Raw genomic sequence first — 22,271 nt, 5'->3', positions numbered from 1 at the left:
GCGCCCAAAATACTCCTCCGCCGGCATGCCGACGCGGGAAGAAAAACAAGAGGCGCGGTATTTTTAGGGTCATTAATTCTGACCACGTGCCCCGAAGGTAAACCGGATGGCAATTGCGCAAAGGCTCCTCGTCACCAGTATGTCCCGCGATGCTGGCGCGGGCCGAAGGACGTCGATTGCCGCGGGGATGGTTCTCCTGTGGCTCGCGCTGGGGTCGCTGTCGGCCTCGGACTCGAACCCGCGAACTCCGGGCGGCGGCGGGAGGACCAACGCGAGCCTGCTGGAGCAGCGGTGGCAGCGGCTGTTCTCCCGACCCGTGCCGGGGAGGCTGTACCCCGGGGAGCGGGAGCAGCGGCGCTGGGAGAGCGACTACCTGCTGGGCATCAAGCGGGTCCGCCGGCTCTATTGCAACGTGGGCATCGGGTTCCACCTGCAGGTGCGGCCCGACGGCTCGGTCAACGGCGTCCACCGCGAGAACCTCCACAGTGAGTCCGCCTCCTGAACCCCCGCCACGTCCTGGTGTGTGTGTGTGTGTGTGTGTGTGTGTGTGTGTGTGTGTGTGTGTGTGTGTGTGCAACTGTCCCCAGAAACCATGACAACACACGTGGAAGTTCACGGGCCCTGACGGCGCTCTGACGCGTGCCTCTACTAGCTTTGAATATGAAAAATAATGAATAATATACTAATAAAAATTGTAGTAACTACTATTGTGGAATCATCGTGGTTTTTGGAGGTTCAAGAGGCTCCCATCAAGTCCCGTCCACGGGCACGGACAGCACGATGCTGTCGTAAACATTGCCATCGTTGTGACGTCGGTGTGCTGATGTCACGGGTGTGTTTCAGGTCTGATCGAGATCTCCACCGTGGACCGCGGCGTGGTGAGCCTGTTCGGAGTGCAGAGCCGGCTGTTCGTGGCCATGAACCGTCGCGGCCGCTTGTACGGAACGGTAGGTGCGCTCACGCTGTGCGATAGTGTCAGCGTGTTTGTGCACGGTACATATTTCGTTTTATTTCTTGTTGGTAACTCATTTAGTTAATAGTCAGTTATAACTATTGTAAAAGAATAACAAGGTGTTGTACATATAAGTGTCTCTCTTCATCCTCTGGAAGTTAAATCCCCGTTGTCCATTCAATCATTAGGCTAAGAAATGTGTGAAAGGGACTAAATGCACAGAAAACTAATGGCTGGTTCAGACTACACGATTCTCAGATATTCCTCCACGATTTAACATGTCACACTATACGATCACAGAGCCAGGTAATCGGGCCTTGTCTCGTCGGAAGACTGGCCACACTACAAGATTCGAGGGTGCGATGCTCTCGTGAATGATACTTTGTATCATTCACGTTTGCAAGATATTTAGAAAATCTAAGGTTTAGAACTGACATAAATGATTTTTACATTTTTGTCATAAAGGTTCCAGTAGTTTTTATATCTGCTCAATGCAGCAACTCCTCACAGTAGTTGCGTTGCACGTGACATGAGCGATACAAAGTACAACACCGTAGCCTAGCAACAGAGCGTCAACAATGGATCCCGAGTACCTAGCACTAGGCATTAAGCTGGCGGTTTGAGGTTGTATCCCTTCACCCTATCGTGAACGTGCTGCCACATTTCAACCAAAGTTGTCTCCATTATGTTGTTCTATTTTCTCTCGTTTTCTTTATTAGCATTCTTCTTCTTGCTATTGATCGTATTCATTTTTGTAGTAGTTACTGTGTACTCAAAGTTGTGCAGTGAAGTCAGTTGGTAAACACTGCGTGAGCTCCAGCTGTTCGTGGGGTTCCCTCACTCAACTGATGGCGGGGTTCCCTCATGTCAACAATAGATATCATGCAATTCCCCAAAAAATTCTGACATGCCAAACTTTTCGTTGTGGGGTTTTCGTCGCAGATCGCGAGCATGTCACATTACAAGACCTTGTCTCGTCGCCGACCTTTCAAAATCGTGTACGACTCGCAAATTTGTCTGCGACGAACGAATCGGGGCAAAATCGGGCTGAAATCGTGTAGTCTGAACCAGCCATTAGACTTTGAGTGCAGAATACACTTCAGATAGGGCTCAGGGACTCATTCACCGCTCACATGCGGTCTCTGGCTGTCTGTCTATCACTCTTTTCTCTGTGTATCTCTCACCCTTTCCCTTGCTGTCTCTCTCACTCTTTTCTCTGTCTATATCTCACCCTTTCTCTGGCTGTCGGTCTCTCACTCCTTTCTCTCTGTCTTTCTCTCACACTTTCCCTGGCTGTCTCTGTCTCTCAGACTTTGCCCTGGCTGTCCGTCTCTCACCCTTGTGTCCATCTGTTTGTCTCTCACCCTTGTGTCTCACCCTCTCAGACGGTGTTCCACGGAGAGTGTATGTTCAAGGAGAGCCTGCTGGCTAACAACTACAACGCCTATGAAAGTGTGTCTCACCCAACCTCCTACATTGCCCTCACCAAGCACGGCCGCGTCAAGAGGGGCAACCGGGCCACCACCGCCATGACCGTCACCCACTTCCTGCCTCGCATATGACCCACGCCGGGACACCACTGGACACCACCCTGTTGGCACTCTGTTGGTCGCCTGGGGCCGTTTCTCAGGTAACCTGGAGCCGTTTCCCAGGTAACGGGGAGAAGGCACCGTGTCGAAGTACGTTAACACAAAAAATCCCAGTTGGGAGTGTGACGGAGGAACGCCACTTTAGTACGTGATGGAGTAGTATGTATTCAGACTTCCTTCGTATGTCCGGGTGCTCTGTTCCCTCGTGTTGGGACTGACGAGGGGGAGAGGGTGAGGTCCCTCGGTCCAGGAAGAGGTGGTCTGGTTCCTCCCCAAGGCCCCGTGTCTGAAGAACGTCCGGAGAAACATGCATGCGTTTGTTTTGACTGGAGGAGACGCCCTGTTGACCTAAAAGCAAAAGGTCAACGTTTGGTTCTGCATTCAGGGCTCGCCTGTAGGGTTCCGTCCTTTGTTGTTGTTGACGATTTGTCGTTGTTGGCGATTTGCCGTTGTTGTTGTTGTTTCTGCCCGAGGGCGGCGAGAGCTGGCCAACATGGCGCTGACCTATTTCTTTGTTTGTCATGAGGCCCTCCTTAGCCTTCCTCCCTCTACCCTCCCCTAGCATGGGAGACGCAGAGCCCAGGTCAGAAATAGGACCCCCCCCCCCCCCCCCCCCCCCCATCGAGGGGCCTCCCAGGTCCTCAGCTGATGTCACCATTACCCGACTGAAGTGAGCTAGGCCTGCGGCTCCTCTAGCAGAATCAAAGCGACCCCCCGTGTGGATTGGTTGGCGTTGCAGAGGGCTCCTCCTCCAGACGAAACACAGGCTGCTTAACGAGCACATTAAAGCAGCTGTAGGCAACATTGAGTTGTAACGGGAGATCAGAAGAGAGCAAGAATTCTTAGCTAAACATCCATAAAAAACTCCTCCCTTTCCAAGTTTCTCAACCATTGAAAAGATTTGCATTCATCACACTTATTTGTGATCGACAGGCAGGATTGCGCCCTGAACCAATCAGGGAAGAGATGCCCTGATTGGTCAGAAATTAGCCAGGAGTGATAATCAAAATGGTCTCTCAGAGGCAGATGCACTCAAAACCAAACAGATATTCCTTTAGCGCATTTCACTCACTATTAGCTGATGGATGGTCAGGTATTCTGACCTAAATTTCCCTCAAAGAATACCTCTTAAATCCTCCCTACAGCACCTTTAACCTCTTATTTGCTGATATGCCCGGTCACACTAAAGCGTGTAGGTCCGATTTGCTGTTATGGAGTAACACCTTCCAAAGCAACCAGCCCAGTGTTCTGGTCACTCCTGCTCAGTCGCTGTGTCATAGGTCACTCCTCTCAGTCGCTGTGTCGTAGGTCACTCCTCTCAGTCGCTGTGTCATAGGTCACTCCTCTCAGTCGCTGTGTCGTAGGTCACTCCTCTCAGTCGCTGTGTCATAGGTCACTCCTCTCAGTCGCTGTGTCGTAGGTCACTCCTCTCAGTCGCTGTGTCATAGGTCACTCCTCTCAGTCGCTGTGTCATAGGTCACTCCTCTCAGTCGCTGTGTCAAAGGTCACTCCTCTCAGTCGCTGGGTCATAGGTCACTCCTCTCAGTCGCTGGGTCATAGGTCACTCCTCTCAGTCGCTGGGTCATAGGTCAATCCTCTCAGTCGATGTGTCATAGGTCACTCCTCTCAGTCGCTGTGTGGGCAGTGTTTCGAATGGCTTCGCTCTTTAAATCCTGTGGTTTTACACGGTGGAGACACAGGGATGTTGCAACCCTTAAACATCTGAGGTCAGTGGACACAAGGATGTTGCAACCCTTAAACACCCTGAGGTCAGCGGGGACAGGGATGTAGCGAGCCCTTAAACACCCTGAGGTCAGCGGGGACAGGGATGTAGCGAGACCTTACACACCTGAGGTCAGCGGGGACAGGGATGTAGCAAGCCCTTAAACACCTGAGGTCAGCGGGGACAGGGATGTAGCGAGCAGAAATCTCAGCAGTAATTTGTGAGTCCCATTTTTTATTTTTAATCATTTGTATTTTATTTCCCTTGCATAATCCTTCTTAATGCTATTTGCTTGCTATATGGAATGCTCAAACCTTTTAGCTGTCAACAGTTAAGCATGTTATATACCTCATCTACTAACTTTCTAAGTCTTTTAGAAAGTTGCAGTCTCAGCTCAGAAGTGATGCATGTGATTGTTCACTTTAAGAGTTTATAGATGGATTGGATGTCACTTCCAAACATGCAATATTCTAGGTTAGCGTGAGCGGATGTGTGACGTTGAACGGTGTTTGAACTTGATTTATTTGTGTTTGTTTTGCCAAAGAAAGATGGAATGTCTTTGGATCCACTTACCTTGGGACAGGAATAACAGCGGTGGTTTCAAAGTGATTACGGCATTCTCGTCTGGACGGGTTAGCTGGTCGGATCTCCAGCATGCTCAAGCTACGGGGTGCACAACAGGTGGCCTCATAGACATAGGAGGATGAAAGAGGATGTAGCAAAATACTTAGTCAGATATATTCAAACACTTCCAGGAATGGCGGAGGGAGAGACTGAAAACTGTGTTGCACAACTCTTAAAATAGGAGTGAATACCACAATGACGTCTGATGTCATTGTCCAGGAAACGATGCACATCCAGGGATCGGTTCTGTTGGACAATGTGGAATCATGCTTGATGAAAATGATTTTCCATTCATGATCACGAGAGAAGAAAAATCCCCAATGTGATTTGTAATAATGTGTGGGCAATATGGTTTCTGGGTCATGCTGTAATATGTTATAATGTTATGTGTACAGAAAATAAATCAAAAGGTTGTGGACGTTACAAAAGACACAAAAGGACAATGGAGAGATACAGGGGTTTTCTTCCAATATGTAGTGGTATATCAGTACATTCTGCTGAGAAAACCAACAGCTAGTGTGGTTGAGGCTGATACTTTATTATTTTTAAAAACCTGTCAATTTTGGAGGAAAAGGTTTTTATAAAGAGCTGGTTTGACTCCACCTTCAGTCAGTTCTATCAATGATCTGTTCAGCTGCCAGTTTGGCTCCTTTGTGGTAACACCTGGACTGGAACACTTCAGACTGGGGTCTGCGTGTGTGCCCACAGCCGTGGTTTTTTTTACTGGGTTTTCTATTCCTGCACTGGGAGAGGCAGTCAGAAGCCCTCCTTGCATATACCTCACCTTCTGCCTTAGTTGGGATTATTAAGATGATTGTAAATTAGTTTGAAACAACAGACTTCTCCATCCTTCTTCATCATTTGGTCTTGAAAACAAAAGATTACGATGAAGAGTATGAAATAGTATATTATAAATGTTTTTCTTTATTTTTGTACGTATGTGCTGTGCACAACTGTAAACTGTATTCCTTATATAAAAATAAATATGTTTTGTAAAAGGTGCTGTGTTTGTTTTCTACTGGCACTGCATTTGTACTCATTTTTGCGCAGATATATTGGATAGGAGTACATTTGAAGAATAAAAACGGATAAGATTGACCACTAGGGGTCGCCCTGGCCCCACCTTGTTCGCAAACTCCCCTGACCTACCGTTCCTCTTCCTGGCTGCCACTCACGATCACAGCGATCGGGTCCAAAGGATCCTCTGCATCCTCTCCCCGTTCCTCACTGTCCTCGGTCTCACGTATCTATCACTCTTATACACTCTTGTTATTTTACTTTCTTTATTTTATTTTATTGTATTTTCTACTCTCACTTGCACTGTCGAGGAGAGCCTAGAACACTGAAATTTCACTACCAGCAAAGACTGCTACTGCATGTTTGTTGTGCATTTGACAAAATAAAAACCTTGAACTTGAACGTCCTCCGGTCCTGGCTCCTGGAGCAGTCCACAGTCATCTGGATTGAGTATGGGCCCTTCTCCCAAACATGCTGATTCCTTTCCACAAGGGCTGAGTCCAAACTGGGTCGGGACTCCGATTTTATCTATGCATATGTTACAGAGGAAATTGACATGCCTTATTATTATTATTATTATTATTATTATTATTATTATATTTATTTGTATTCACATATTTTATTTCGAAGGTACATATTTATTTATTTAATTCAACCATAATATCTAACTTTGTTTTTTTATTATAAATGTGTTATTATTCTTTTTTCTGGCGCCATCCGGTGTCGTCGCAGCGTACTTCCGCTCTCTCGTCAGTTGACGTCTCACCAACCCCTTGAATTGAAGTAGCCTAATTCATGAACAAAATCGATTTAGGTACATAATGTTTCAATGTTTGTTGTAAATATGTGGTATGTTAATGCTACAGTTTTCTTGGGTGTTTCGCTGCTTTTCACTGATTTTTATGACGCCGTATTAGGGACATGCATGATATATTTTTACCATGACGAGATAAATGTCGAAATGTCGACATTATTCTCGACATTTCAACAATAAAGTTGAAATATCATGTCGACTTTATTCTCGAAATGTCGAGATTAATGTCGACAAGGCCATTAAATCATATGGAGAGAGCGAGACCTTATTCAGACTTAGCCTGGCTAACGTCAGACCTCATCTCAATCTACATTGAGAAGAGGTCTGGGAACCACACATTAATTTTTTCGTATTTGAGGCGTGGTTTACGATTGCCCGGAGCCGTTTATTAGGCGCTACGAATGTCTATCACAGGCATCTCCAAACCGCGGTCCGGGGCGGACCAAGCGACGGTCCTATCCGGACCCATGACCAATTTAAAATAATCCGTTTTTTTTGTTTTTTTTTAATATATATATATATTTATATTTCACTATACAAAGCATGATTATACGGAGCCCCGGATATGTCATGGGGAAAAAAATAAATAAATTGTGGCCACGAATTATTAATTCGTTCCCACGAAATAGGTAATTTGTGGCCACGAAATAGGTAATTTGTGGTCACGAAATATTAATTCGTTCCCACGAAATAGTAATTTGTGGTCACGAAATATGTAGCCTATAGTCTAACGTGCACTGGACAGCTGGGTGAGCAAATCAAGCGCAAATAGAAGCCTGTCGTGTCGTGATGCCCAAGGTGAGTGTCTTTTCTTGTCCTGTTCTTGTCTTCTTGATATGCCCTACAGTTATTTAGGCTAATTAGGTTTGTGTTTAATACTTTATTACAACGGTAACGTTAGCTACCGTCTCACCCGACTTACAAACTTCGTTGCCATACTACCGCTTAGCCTACTACACGGCGTTCTGTTGTGCAATGTGCGGTGGTAACACATCGGAGCTGCAGCCCTGCACAGACATCAGGAGCACACTTTTCAAGTAGAGCTCTCAGCTCAATAGCCTAACTGAGCGAGGTATGCTGAGCATAAAGGCGGTCATCCCTATGTTCCCCGGGTCCTATGTTCCCCGCTTTTCCCAAAAAGGGTCCTATGTTCCCCGATATGTATGTGACCGGGGAACATAGGACCCTTTTTCAGAAAAAGGGTCCTATGTTCCCCGCAATCAATCTTTACGGTAGACTCTCAGCCAGTGTTTCCGCCAGAAAATCAAGCCCGACCCGACCCGAGCACGTTCTGTCCGAGCCCGGCCCGACATTAACTGTAATTATGAGCCCGAGCCCGATTTCAACCCGACATTTTTTTAATACATGTGTAACTTTGTACACAACTTAGGCCTAGTCTGCTAAATATAAATGTAAGGAATAATGTACAGTACGCCGGTCATTATCGGGAAAATAATCCCAGACAGGGCGAACAGGACACCAACGTGCAGCGGAGGTGTCTTGCTTCGCCCTGAAGGGGCTTATTTTCGATAATGACCGGCGACGTTCTACACATCATCCCGCTTATTACACAGCTACTTGCCAATCTTGCTAACGGTTGGCCCAGCTAATCTAAAATGTTTGTTCAACAATTCGTTTTATAGACTTCAAACATCCGAGTAGTTGCAACGGTGATTGACGTGAAAATGTGACATATAGCTAAAACCTTATCCGTATTGTCTTATTAAAATTACGTGATGATCATAAATAAAGTCATCTATGATCACAGCCAATATGCTATCAACAATACAGTAGCCTAACGGTGGAATGGAGTGTTATGGTGACACTCAGTGTCATGACGACACCCAGTGTCATCCTCCGGAAAGTGGTGGTGAATTACAGCAGATAAATAGTTCACTATATTATTAATCAGTCTCTGCAGTGAGATGTGATACAATTCCTTAAAACTATTTTGTTTCCTGTTATGCGGTTGGTCCTGGATAGAACACTGATTAGAAAATTGATCAGTCTATCACAGCCTACTGATAATAAAACCATTTCACTTTGATTTATCAAAGATTAAAGTAATTTCATGGACAGTAGGCTATCAGATGCTGTTCTTCAGTAGCCTAGGATGATGTTTAAATCTGCTGAATCAACCTCAGAGCTCAACAATGTGCATCTGTCTTTAAAAAATAATTGAGAGTGAGTTGATTGGTAAATTACATTTACACTGTATCCTACTTTATTCATCCCTAGGAGGGGAATTCAAATTAGCCCAGTAGCTCACACGACAATGAATCAAAAAAGAAAGAAAGATGGAGCAGGGCCGCCAGTATTTGCAGCAACAGTATTCATAGATTGAGAATCTGGAAAATCTATTCGTTTTTAAGGCTGTTTAACTATTGATTTTACTTTCCTGTGTTTTACAGGTCAACTATGGATACTCCACTGCAAGAATTCTTGAAGGAGCGCAAATTGCAAGATGTGATTCAGAAACTTGAAGATGAAAATGTACGCCACACCAGCTGCTGTCTTTGCTCTCTCTCTCTCTCTCTCTCTCTCTCTCTCTGTCTCTGTCTCTGTCTCTGTCTTTCTGTGTGTGTGTATTTTTATTATAAGATTAATATTGACTATTACTATTATATTTTAATGTAGTCAATACATCATTAATACATTAAAAAGTCAAGTGTGTTTACACAGCAATTTAAAATAATTTTCAGTCATCTTAAATTGGAAAAATATCATTTCATATCATTATCATATGTAAATGTTATCAAAAGTACGTCAAATGAAAAACAAACGACGTGAATACCTAAACCCTTTATAGGTCTTAATTTCCTTTAAATATCAATTGACATTCTATATTATGCATGTGGATGTATTAATGCATTTATTTATTGATTGGAGTATCTTCCATTTTTTCCAGATTGATGAAACTGTCATTCCATTAATGACAGACAGTGACCTGGCAAAGTACATCCCCAAAGTTGGAGACAGAGTGTCCACTGTGGCTTTCTGCAGACAAGCAGCACTGTCACAAAAATCACCATCCAGGAAAGAATCCATACTTTCAAGGCTACGACAAAGACTGTCTGGAGGTGAGGGGATGCCTCCAAAAAAGAGATCATCTAAGTTGGAAGGAAATACAAATGCCAAACGTAAAGTGAGACGACTGGAGGTTGGTTGGATGGATTATGATGAGGACGAAGAAAGGTACAAACAGGTGAAGTCTGCAAATGGTGGAGGAACCAGGCATATCTCTATTGAAAAAGACGAAACAGTGGCAGATATCAATGTTATGGCTGAAAATATTTTTTTCCCCAATGGCGTTTCCAAAAAAAAAAGAAGTCTTTCAAACTATTCAACTCACAGTGAGAGCTCACAGATACATATTAATGTGTCTAATACAGTAGATGAGCTGTATAACAAAAGCAAGTTGAAAATGCTAAGACTTTATCTGTGCACCAAAATGAAAATGGGACAGCAGCCCCCAGTAGGAGTGGAGGATGATCACACAACAAGCCAGCCCTCAGAAGTAGATCGCACTGACCAGAATCAAGCTGTTGAGTATCTGTTGGTGGAGAACAGAAATTCTGAATCAACACACCACCATGTTGTTAATGGTGGAGCTTCCACGAGTGGATATTTGGAATTGGACGAGACATTACCATGGGATGGTCTGCTAACTCTGGGCGAAGGCGAAGATTCCCATGCAGTTTTTTTTTTAGGTGAGGGCAGGCTGGATGTAACTGAAGATGAACCAAACCTTGAAACAGCCATTCCAGAAAAGGAAGATGATGCACCTTCTGAAACAGTGGATCAGTCACTGTCTGCTCCAGTGCTTGCAAGGGAGGCAGATGTTTCAGCCCAAGCACTTTCTGAACCACAATCTTCTCCTGTAACACTGATTGTAAGAAGAGGTCACTGTCTCACTGACATGATCAATGCCTTCAAGGACCCCAAAATTGTGGCATCTGAGGTCTGCATCAAAATGCGTTTACCAAATGGAGAGCTTGAACAGGGGGAAGGAAGTGGTGTCTTGCGAGACTGCCTGACAGAATTTTGGATGGATTTCTATGATAGCTGCACGATGGGAGTTGAAGTGAAAGTCCCCTTCATCAGGCATGACTTTCAGCAGGAAGAATGGCAGGCTGTAGCCAGAGTGTTTGTAGTAGGGTGGAAACAAGCTGGTTACTTCCCAGTGAAACTTGCGGTACCATTTCTGGAAGAGGTGCTGTGTGGCTCGACGACCAGTAGTATCAAGGATTCTCTTTTGCTGTACGTATCACATGAGGAAAGATCTATCCTCGAGAAGGCTTTGGAGGACTTTAATTCTGTGGACACAGATGAATTACTGGATGTACTTGATGCACATGAATGTAAACAAGTCCCTACCAAGGACACTCTGCTTCCTGTTTTGTCACAAATAGGACACAAAGTAATTATTCAGGACCCAATGTATGTCATTAAGTGCTGGCGTCCTGTTATGGTTTCTGTAGCTAGTTTACTGCCACCAGAAGGACTGCATCATTTCATTGCACAAAAAAAACCAACTGCAAAAACAGTGAAGGCGCTTCTAAACTTTCCAGAGGAGATGACAGCAGCCCAATCAACAGTTTCTCGTTACCTGAAGAGGTACATTGGAGAAATTGATTGCAAGAACCTTCAGCTTTTCCTGCGGTTCTGTACAGGATCTGATGTCTTGGATAAGGCCATACTAATTGTGTTCATAGAAACCACAGATTTCCTCCGCAGACCACAGTCCCACACATGCGGATGTGTACTGAAGCTGCCCATTGGTTACTACAGCTATCCAGATTTTCGCAGTGAATTTAACAACATTCTCACAAGCTCAATGTGGGTAATGGATGTGGTGTAGATTGATTACAGTTGGCAACCCCAGAATATGAGCCTTGTATAGTGTTCTCAAGGTGTTTGAAATGCAAGTGAATTGTTTACACAAATTGTTAAAACTCCAAAGATGTTTACCTCATTTATCTTGTAACATCAAGATAAATGAGGTATCAGGTGTTCTTATCCTGCATAATCAAGTTGATTGATTTATATTATTATTACAGTTGCAGTTGTTTATAGCAACCCCAGAATGTGATACTTGAGTGGTGTTCTCAAGGTGTTTAAAATGTATTGAGCTGTTTACACAATTCTTTTGTAACTATAAGTAGCCAGTAGTTTGAAAGCTGTTCTTATCCTATTACGTACAAATTACGTTTTAAAAAGATCATTAAACCATTCAAGTTTGTTACAACATGTTGACGTCTTCTCTGTTCCATTCCGTACATCTTTAAGAACCTGTATGAGGATATTTGCACATATGCTGCATATATACATCATATATGCGCATATATGGTAATATGCTGCATATATATATAGCATATACAGTTATATTACACATCACTTTCTTAAAGGTAGGGTAGGTGATTTTTTTACTGAAATATTTGGCAAAAATGTCATAATAGCTAGTAAGCTTTAGGCGAGTTGCTCTGAGAATATCTGATCATTACCTTGCTCTCCCCTGTCTCTGTGTGCCCCCCCCCCCCCCCAAAGAATTGCCACCGCTCATGTACACTTTGACCAATCAGAGCGAGGCTCCGATTCTCCGTTCTTATTGGCTGTGGGACTGTCCGTCACCTTGGCACCGACGTTCGCGCGTTCCTGCGTTAGCGTTCACGAGCCTAGCAGTCTGACAGTTTTGCACTACTACGGCGGACAACAACTGAGTAGCAATGTCTTCATCAACGGTCCATAAATTCCCCATTCCCCGGATACCATTTATTATGTAGTTATCAGCACTAATGTTTAATTACTTCGGAATCGGACGTGGCGTTTCGTCTTCCTATCAATGTATCTGAATTCACATGAACGCACATAACTGACGTTCGGAGGGAGGAGCTACAGCAGGTAGCGTGGCAGGGAGGGACCAGAGAGCACGCAACGGAATCGCAACGGAATCTGAACGGCTGTTCTATTTCATGTAGGCTACGCCGTCTAGGCTTCGCCTTATGGGCTTGTCCCGTGCGCGTGCTCGCGCGCACTGAAAATTTCAACTATGCACCAATCAACGTGGGCACCGCCCACATTCCCACAGCACCGTGTCTATATAAGGCGGTGCCAACCGCCGTTCGTCCTCCATTTTCTGCCAAGCGGGCCTGTAAGCTGACCGCTCTGTCTGTCAGCCCGAGCTGCTTGTTGCTTAACGAGGACAGCTCCTTTGCGCTGCTCAGACCTAATCCTGCGTTCCTCCCTAAGAACATTAATAGTTCTTTCCGGTCGAGAGATATTGTGCTTAAGGCTTTTCACCCCCCGCCTCATTCTAGTGATGCGGAGGCGGAGTTGCATCTCCTGTGCCCTGTGCGGGCGCTGGATATGTACGTGAAACGCTCGGCCGCGTTCCGCTCCACACAACAGTTGTTTGTGTGTTATAGCGACGCTAGCAGGGGCCGCGCTCTCTCTAAACAGCGGTTTTCACGCTGGATTTGTGAGGGTGTTTGCTTAGCCTACGCTCAGCAAGGCTTAGCGCCTCCATTGGGCGTTAGAGCTCACTCGACACGGGGCGTGGCCGCTTCAACGGCTCTGCTCAGAGGCGTTCCGGTGGAGGACATTTGCGCAGCTGCGTCTTGGTCTTCCCCCGGACCCTTTGTTCGTTTCTACATGCTAGACATGTCCAGGGGTTCACTCGGTAACTCTGTGTTGGAGTCCGGTGCCCCTTCTACGGCTTAAGAACAAAGGCATGTTCTTTTAAGCGGCATCGTTGAGATTCCTCTCGCCGGACGGCAAGTTGGACTTGACTGGCAGTGTTTCCCTCCCACCGTTTTTTTTCAAATGAAAAGCAGAGAGGAGGGGTACCTATCAGCTCGCCGATTGGCGAGTTGGTTTCGCCTGCCAGTATGACGCTCCCGCAGTTTCTTAGCTAAGGAACGGACGAGAGAGGCTCCTTATTGGAGAGTCGACTCTGGCACTTCCCTTCTCTTTTCATGGGTTCCATGAAGGACGGATTGGGGCCGGGGTCTTTGCAGACTCACTTTTTTCTCTTGATCATCGCCTTGCTTGATCTAGGAGGAATTAGTTTTTTATTAAGCTGTTGTGTTTTGCACATACTCGGCTTTTTTGAGTCTTATGTGCCCTGGTGACTTAAGTTTCTTGACTGGGGTCCAGCAGGAGTACATTGATTGGGCTCCGCTCGTTGCTTCACCTTAGCCCATAAGGCGAAGCCTAGACGGCGTAGCCTACATGAAATAGAACGATAGTTATGATATTATAACTCTAGTTCTATGATTGTAGGCGTAGCCGTCTAGTTTCCCACCTGCTGTACCCTCCAAATGCTGAAAGAATAGCGTGGAGGACGAACGGCGGTTGGCACCGCCTTATATAGACACGGTGCCGTGGGAATGTGGGCGGTGCCCACGTTGATTGGTGCATAGTTGAAATTTTCAGTGCGCGCGAGCACGCGCACGGGACAAGCCCATAAGGCGAAGCCTAGACGGCTACGCCTACAATCATAGAACTAGAGTTATAATATCATAACTCGTTTTCTCCAAAATCGCATACCCTGCCTTTAATGTGTTGTGATTTGTTAGGGAGGACATAATACTTGATCAAACATTGCATTTATTTAATCTCTTCCACTGTGATTAAAACAGACACACAGGAAACAAAGGGCATTGATGATGCAACCATCAAAATAAGACTTAAGATAATTGCACAAATATGAAAAGTATGTGCAATATGCCATGTAGTAAAGTACTGTACATGTACATGAGTTTTGTATGCTTTTGTCCACTCAAATTGGCCCAAATAACTGTGGACGAACTGTGTCCCTCAGCTGAATATATAAATCAACAGCATGGGACATGGTAGACGGGAACTCCAAGCCTGATTCTTCCATTATTATTGTGCACAAATCAAACAAATCCACGTCACATGGGGCTGAACTTAAAAATGTGCAGCTATGGTTACATGCAGTCAGATCTTCAGTTAGTGGAACAAGACAGTTTTCTGCACCCCAAAGGTGAGGGGCCATGTACATGACATCAGGTATACCACTTGGCACGTTGGGGTTCTTGGAGGGCCTTATACGGTGAGCATTCCAAACACCCTGGATGTCATTTAATAGCTCCTGTTGAAGGAACAAGAATAATTTAGACATAGCCTAGCTGAAACACTGTGCATTTTTAAACAGTGACCTTTGCATAGAACAATGCAATAAAAGTTGATTAAATTGCGTTGTGGTGTGTCTTATTTTCACAACAGTTTAAAGAATGAATAGCTACACACTGTATATTAAATAAACATAAACTCAGTGACTTAAATATGTATTTGGCCTAACGTTATAAGGTAGTGTTGTGGCACCCTGATCATTTTAATCAGTTTATTTATTTGTGTAGACAGACACACCTGATTCAGGCTGGACTAAGATAACCACCTTAGTTCTTTATCAGTGGTCCAGCCACAACAGAGTAGCAAAGTAGTTTCCGTCTGGGCTACAACTAAAAGTGTTAGCTATGTGTCTATCTGTTTGTGTTTTCAGACTGCTGTAAACAATAAATTGTGTAACATACAGTTTCTGTGTTTCTTGCTGTGATCATAATATAGGCTATTTACCTGAATAATTGGCATGAAACAGAACTGTGACAGAGCTTTGTCAACGAAATCCCCGGAGAAGAATCCCTCGTCCTTCAGTTCTCCTAAAGCCCTGATCCATGGTTCGATTCCTTCTTTTCTCATCACTCCCCACCAGCTCTCAATTCTCTGATTTGCAGTACTTGCCCCTGTGACATAGCTTCTCTCCGCTGCTCTATCATCCACGTCATCTCTCCGTAGATACCGTTGAATGTCTCTGACAACCACGTTCTCAGTGCCCATGTCAGTCCGTACAAGCCTGGGACAGCCCCCACAGCGCTCCAGTGTCTCCACAAAGTACCCCCCGATGACTTTCGGATTGTTGTTGGTGAGAGCGGCCCGCAGCCACATGACTTTGCGTGAGAACCCGTCAATGCAGCCATTAATGCACATCCCGTATGGCTTTAGTTTGTCATATGAGTCTATGTGCCACACAAAGTTAGGTCCCTGAGCAAAATATTGCCTCCTCGAGAGACGTCTGGTCCGTCGAAGTTGTGAACCAACGGGGTCCAGCAGAGAGAGGAGGATCCTGACGTCTTCTTTTCGGATACGAATTCCGTGTTGTATACACTTTGTATACATCCACCGATAACCGTGATCCTTTCCAGAGCCTTGCAGTTGGTCAACAATGAAATCTATCCCGGCGTCCAAGTCGTACCTACGCCGGTGCAGCGACCTGGCTCTTAATAGTCTGTGGAGATGCCTCTCGCTAATAATGAATCCCTCGAATGCCAGGCTTTTCAAAATGTCTTTGTATGTCATTCCCAGCCTAAAATAGCACTCTATCATACTATCCCTGTCCATTGTGTGACAGCGACTGTTCCTGTTCGAGGAGTTGCCCTTGATTTGCTCATCCAGCTGTCCAGTGCACAGGCTAGCCTACCTATTTCGTGGCCACAAATTACTATTTCGTGGGAACGAATTAATATTTCGTGGCCACAAATTACCTATTTCGTGGCCACGAATTACCTATTTCGTGGGAACGAATTAATATTTCGTGGCCACAACTTTTTTTTTTTTCCCCCATGACATATCCGGGGCTCCGTATTACTAGGTTAATAAAGACATTTCTCACTGAAATGCAAATTGAAAGGCAGAATAGTCCGTAGTACAGTATAAAAACAGCAAAAAGTAATGATCTTCACAGAGCGAAGATCAGCTGCCTTGGCCCTATATAATTCATTACTGCTGCCAGGGGCAATGCAATAAGATGATCCTCCTGTAGACCTGGTTGTTTGCTTTTCCGTAGCCATTTCAGCGAGCCTCAGAGCCTGACTCATTACCTGCTATTGGCTGCTAGAGCCACAGAGTAGGAGTAGGTTAACATGCCGGTGACGTAGCTGATTGTTGAAATCCAACATGGCGGCGCCCTGTAACACTTTCAGCGTACAATTTAATCCCTTTTAGCAAGTTCAGCCATTTTTTGTTATTCAGTCCCTCCAAAAAAACGCAATTATGCGATCGCATAATTCAACGCATAATCAGCCAAAGTCCGCATATTCATGCGGGGGTCGCATTTTTTCAAATATGCCGCACTTTCACCGCATAAATTGCCGATTTCCGCGCAAAATATGCGGGGCTTACATGATTTCATAATCCCCGCATTTTCGTTGCAAAAAAGTCACATATATCTTTACATTACATTACATTTTGTCTTTAAGAAGGTTGTCTCATATCTAGCTGTGGTGTGGTGAGTCTATGCGGGGCTTGCATGATTTCATAATCCCCGCATTTTCGTTGCAAAAAAGTCACATATATCTTTACATTACATTACATTTTGTCTTTAAGAAGGTTGTCTCATATCTAGCTGTGGTGTGGTGAGTCTTGGTGAGTCTGGTGAGTCTTGAAGGTAAGAATTCTAGTGTTTGGCATTGCAATTGGTTGTACTAACTTTATCCCTAGTTTCTGCAGTGTTGGTTTTTGCTGTGTTGTTGTTGATAGTAAGGTCGTTGAGTCTAGTTTTGGTCACAAGGTGTGAACAATAGGCTTGATTGACTGGGCGGAGCTAAGGCTGCCTATTTAGCTAAGTCAGGAAGCTGACAAACTCAGTTACATTACATTTTGTCTTTAAGAAGGTTGTCTCATATCTAGCTGTGGTGAGTCTTGAAGGTAAGAATTCTAGTGTTTTGCATTGCAATTGGTTGTACTAACTTTAACCCTAGTTTCTGCAGTGTTGGTTTTTGCTGTGTTGTTGATAGTAAGGTCGTTGAGTCTAGTTTCGGTCACAAGGTGTGAACAATAGGCTTGATTGACTGGGCGGAGCTAAGGCTGCCTATTTAGCAAAGTCAGGAAGCTGACAAACTCAGTTACATTACATTTTGTCTTTAAGAAGGTTGTCTCATATCTAGCTATGATGAGTCTTAAACCAGTGGGAATTGGGACCATTTGGAATGTTTCAGCCCTACAGGATCAACCCCTTTAATAATCCAAATAGACCTTTCAATACAAGAATGAACATTATTATTCAGAAGAGGAAAATAATGGAAGTGGAACAAGAAAGCAGCAATCTGACATTGGCAAAAGCTTTTTATGAATGTTGCCTTTATATATACTGGCACACTACACATATCTGAGCTGCTGTTGCCCAGGAAGCCCTTGGTGAAGATATCTTGGATTCATCTCTGGAGCTCTGCATCCCCAGACACCTCTGTGTCTGTAGGGTAGAAGAGTCCCAGCATAGCGCGGACAAAACTGGAAACGGATCAAAAAACTTTTCAAGCATTACAATTATAGGATGTATGTGCTCAGAAACATACCTTTAATTCTTAGCATTGTGAATTTAAATCCAAAATTTGTTTTGCTTTTAACATAAGTTTTTGTTTTAAATATCCACTTGCATTAGGAAAAAAACAAAAGCCCTTGTTTGTGCCAGATACAACAAAGGTTACTGGCATATGCAACTATATATGCATTAAGAATCCTATTCATTTTTAAATTCTTTAAAGACGGTAAACTATTAACATAGCGTAGGTAATCAACACGTCTGAGATGTCTTAGGCAACCTGTTGATGGCCGTCCATAACTTCAGTCCATCATCTCTGTGGTAAAAGTTAGGGATGTTCTGCAGTCCTCTTTCAGCAGTGTTGTCTGGCAGACATAGAGATGATTAGGTGGTTTCAGCCAGGTGTCTCCTCAACAGCTCAATTATACCCTCCAGGCCAGGGGTACTCTGAAGATTAAAGTCAATCAGCCTTCTTAACCAAAACAATGATAAAAACAATAATATAACAGCAACCACTAAAGATTCAGTGTTAAATGAGTGTTCAGTGGCTCTGTCCATTAAGGTGTTTACATGAACACTCAAAACCTAGTTGATACCCGAAGGTAACCCGATCTTAATCCGATGTTTTGATGTTAAATAATCCAGCAAAATCCACATAGACACACACATTTTTCTACTACATTTGTACATTCTGAGGTGATGTACATCAGAAAACATGACTAATGTGTTTTCCCCAATATAAAAATGTTTTAAGCTCTTCTCCTAAAACACAAGGTTCATTTTGGGACTCTATACTGTACACGTCAGCTGATCCTACCTTGTAGAGGGGGTGTACGTCTGGGAAGTGACGCATGGTAGCGACAGCAAACACCTCGGCCAACAAGTGGGTCTTCATTAGATGAGAGATGATCTGATGAATTACTGAATCTGCATTATTCACAAACATCTTCACCAGGAGCCAGTCGAGCTCTGCATCGCTGGGTAAGAAGATGGGTCATTTCTCTGATGGTTCCTGTCCCAGCTTTAGGGGAAAAGATAGGGCAACATAATACAATAGTTATGCAACTTCACAAAATCTGTCAATCGATTTCTGTGATTATGTTTATATATATATGCAAACTAAATACATTAAAGGATAACTTTAGGATTTTCCAACCTTGACCCTATACTGAATGGCAAATTAGTGAAATTACTATGTTGAAATTGGTCTAGTATCTACAGTGAGATCACGTTTGACAGGAAGTCGAACTCAAAAGCATGACTCAGAAGCAAAAAGTCGTGATAACAAGAGCTTTAGAAACTAGGGTTGGTACACAGGTTATGAGTTTGATAATCAGGCAAACAAATCTGGCAGGGAGACGCCAAAGGGCATAGTCAGGAAGAATGACCAGAAGGATTCAAAAACCAGGATCGTAAATATCACTATTAGTAATCCTGGGCCATTTGACACAGAGGAACAAAGATGAGCTGGCACAGACCAAGGGAAACACGTTGACCAATTACACTAGGAGGGAAATGATAGTGAGAAAACAATCGATAAGGTGAAAACAATCAAGGTGAGGGAGGACAATCACAGAAGAAGGAAACATAAGGGCATGGAGGGAAGAATCTAAAACGAGACGAGATGTGAGGAAGACGAGGTAAACCAGAACGATGAAGACATGAGTGAATCTGTAAAAACATTTCTTAAGGAGCAGGGCGAGACGTGACACATCGTACTAATATATGGAAAATCTAAATACAAATCCAGAAGTTGTAAACATTATTTTGTCGATGTTTCAAACTGTGAACCATCATCCCATTATCGTACGGAGCCGTGAGTTTTGTTAACTGCTTCACCCTGATAGAATATACAGTGGGGCAAAAAAGTATTTAGTCAGCCACCAATTGTGCAAGTTCTCCCACTTAAAAAGACGAGAGAGGCCTGTAATTTTCATCATAGGTAAACCTCAGCTATGAGAGATAAAATGAAAAAAAAAAAATCCAGAAAATCACATTGTCTGATTTTTTAAGAATTTATTTGCAAATTATGGTGGAAAATAAGTATTTGGTCACCTACAAACCAACAAGATTTCTGGCTGTCACAGACCTGTAACTTCTTCTTCTTTAAGAGGCTGTTTACCTGTATTAATGGCACCTGTTTGAACTCCTTATCAGTATAAAAGACACCTGTCCACAACCTCAAACAGTCACACTCCAAACTCCACTATGGCCAAGACCAAAGAGCTGTCAAAGGACACCAGAAACACAATTGTAGACCTGCACCAGGCTGGGAAGTCTGAATCTGCAATAGGTAAGCAGCTTGGTGTGAAGAAATCAACTATTGGAGCAATTATTAGGAAATGGAATACATACAAGACCACTGATAATCTCCCTCGATCTGGGGCTCCACGCAAGATCTCACCCTGTGGGGTCAAAATGATCACAAGAACGGTGAACAAAAATCCCAGAACCACACGGGGGGACCTAGTGAATGACCTCCAGAGAGCTGGGAGCAAAGTAACAAAGGCTACCATCACTAACACACTACGCCGCCTGGGACTCAAATCCTGCAGTGCCAGACGTGTGCCCCTGCTAAAGCCACTGCATGTCCTGGCCCGTTTGAAGTTTGCTAGAGAGTATTTGGATGATCCAGAACAGGATTGGGAGAATGTCATATGGTCAGATGAAACCAAAATATAACTTTTTGGTAAAAACTCAACTCGTCGTGTTTGGAGGAGAAGGAATGCTGAGTTGCATCCAAAGATCACCATACCTACAGTGAAGCATGGGGGTGGAAACATCATGCTTTGGGGCTGTTTTTCTGCCAAGGGACCAGGACGTCTGATCGGTGTGACGGAAAGAATGAATGGGGCCATGTATCGTGAGATTTTGAGTAAAAACCTCCTTCCATCAGCAAGGGCACTGAAGATGAAACGTGGCTGGGTCTTTCAGCATGACAATGACCCCAAACACACCGCCCGGGCAACGAAGGAGTGGCTTCGTAAGAAGCATTTCAAGGTCCTGGAGTGGCCTAGCCAGTCTCCAGATCTCAACCCCATAGAAAATCTTTGGAGGGAGTTGAAAGTCCATGTTGCCCAGCGAAGGCCCAAAAACATCACTTCTGTAGAGAAGATCTGCATGGAGGAATGGGCCAAAATAGCAGCAGCAGTGTGTGAAAACCTTGTAAAGACTTACAGAAAACGTTTGACCTCTGTCATTGCCAACAAAGGGCATGTAACAAAGTATTGAGATGACCTTTTGTTATTGACCAAATACTTATTTTCCACCATAATTTGCAAATAAATTCTTTAAAAATCAGACAATGTGATTTTCTGTGTTTTTTCTTTTTATTTTGTCTCTCATAGCTGAGGGATACCTATGATGAAAATTACAGGTCTCTCATCTTTTTAAGTGGGAGAACTTACACAATTGGTGGCTGACTAAATACTTTTTTGCCCCACTGTATGTATGTGTCAAAACAACAAATGCATCAAAGGGTAAATGTAGTGTATTAGGGATACTCTGATTTGATTCTCATGCTTACATTATTCGTACTGCACACAACGAAATGTAAACCCATGCATTTTGGATTGGAGTGTTTCTCAAAATATACACATATTCAGGTGTGTGTGTATATATGTGTGTGTATATATATATATATATATATATATGTGTGTGTGTGTGTGTGTGTGTGTGTGTGTGTGTGTGTGTGTGTGTGTATATATATATATATATATATATATATATATATTAGTGCTGTCAGTTTAACGCGTTATTAACGGCGTTAACGCAAACCAATTTTAACGGCGTTCATTTTTTTATCTCACGATTAACGCTCTTTTGGCTTGGCAAACGTAGTTTTTTCACTTGCTGTCTAGCAACAACTAGTCACGTTAGAAAAACTACAACACCATACCGGATCTAGCTACACCGGAAACAAAACAACAAGCACACCGCACAAACTTGTTGGGGCAAGCAAGGATATGGAGCGGGTGAAAAACTCCTTAAAAGTATGTGTGTGTGTCCAGTTCAAGGCCCATCTGGGCTGTACCACTTCGGGAGGGGCCGCTCAGCTACTCCCCTCTAGACAAAATCGACTTGGTTGCGACGTTGACAGTGTGCTTAGTGTTGCGGCTGTTGAGTGAGTGAGAGGTTGCGGGCGCACAGTTCAGGCTGCCGAACGGCGCTGCAAGGAACTTTTACAAACGCAATATTGTTATCCCGCAGTA

The 22,271-nt window shown here is 44.0% G+C and overlaps 1 protein-coding gene across 1 annotated transcript; it reads left to right on the top strand.

Moving 5' to 3' along the window:
- Positions 1-106: 106 nt before the first annotated feature.
- fgf6a (fibroblast growth factor 6a) lies at positions 107-2,514 on the top strand (the record flags this gene model as incomplete). The annotated part of the gene is made up of 3 exons (XM_079742996.1): positions 107-485; positions 844-947; positions 2,338-2,514. 3 exons carry the CDS (start codon positions 107-109, stop codon positions 2,512-2,514), a joined length of 660 nt encoding a protein of 219 aa, XP_079599122.1.
- Positions 2,515-22,271: the final 19,757 nt, after the last annotated feature.

The sequence above is a fragment of the Pollachius pollachius genome (assembly GCF_949987615.1).
Source record: "Pollachius pollachius genome assembly, chromosome: 9".
Classification (NCBI taxonomy): domain Eukaryota; kingdom Metazoa; phylum Chordata; class Actinopteri; order Gadiformes; family Gadidae; genus Pollachius; species Pollachius pollachius.
The sequence above is the reverse complement of the archived record's forward strand: the minus strand, read 5'-3'. Positions and strand labels throughout refer to the sequence as shown.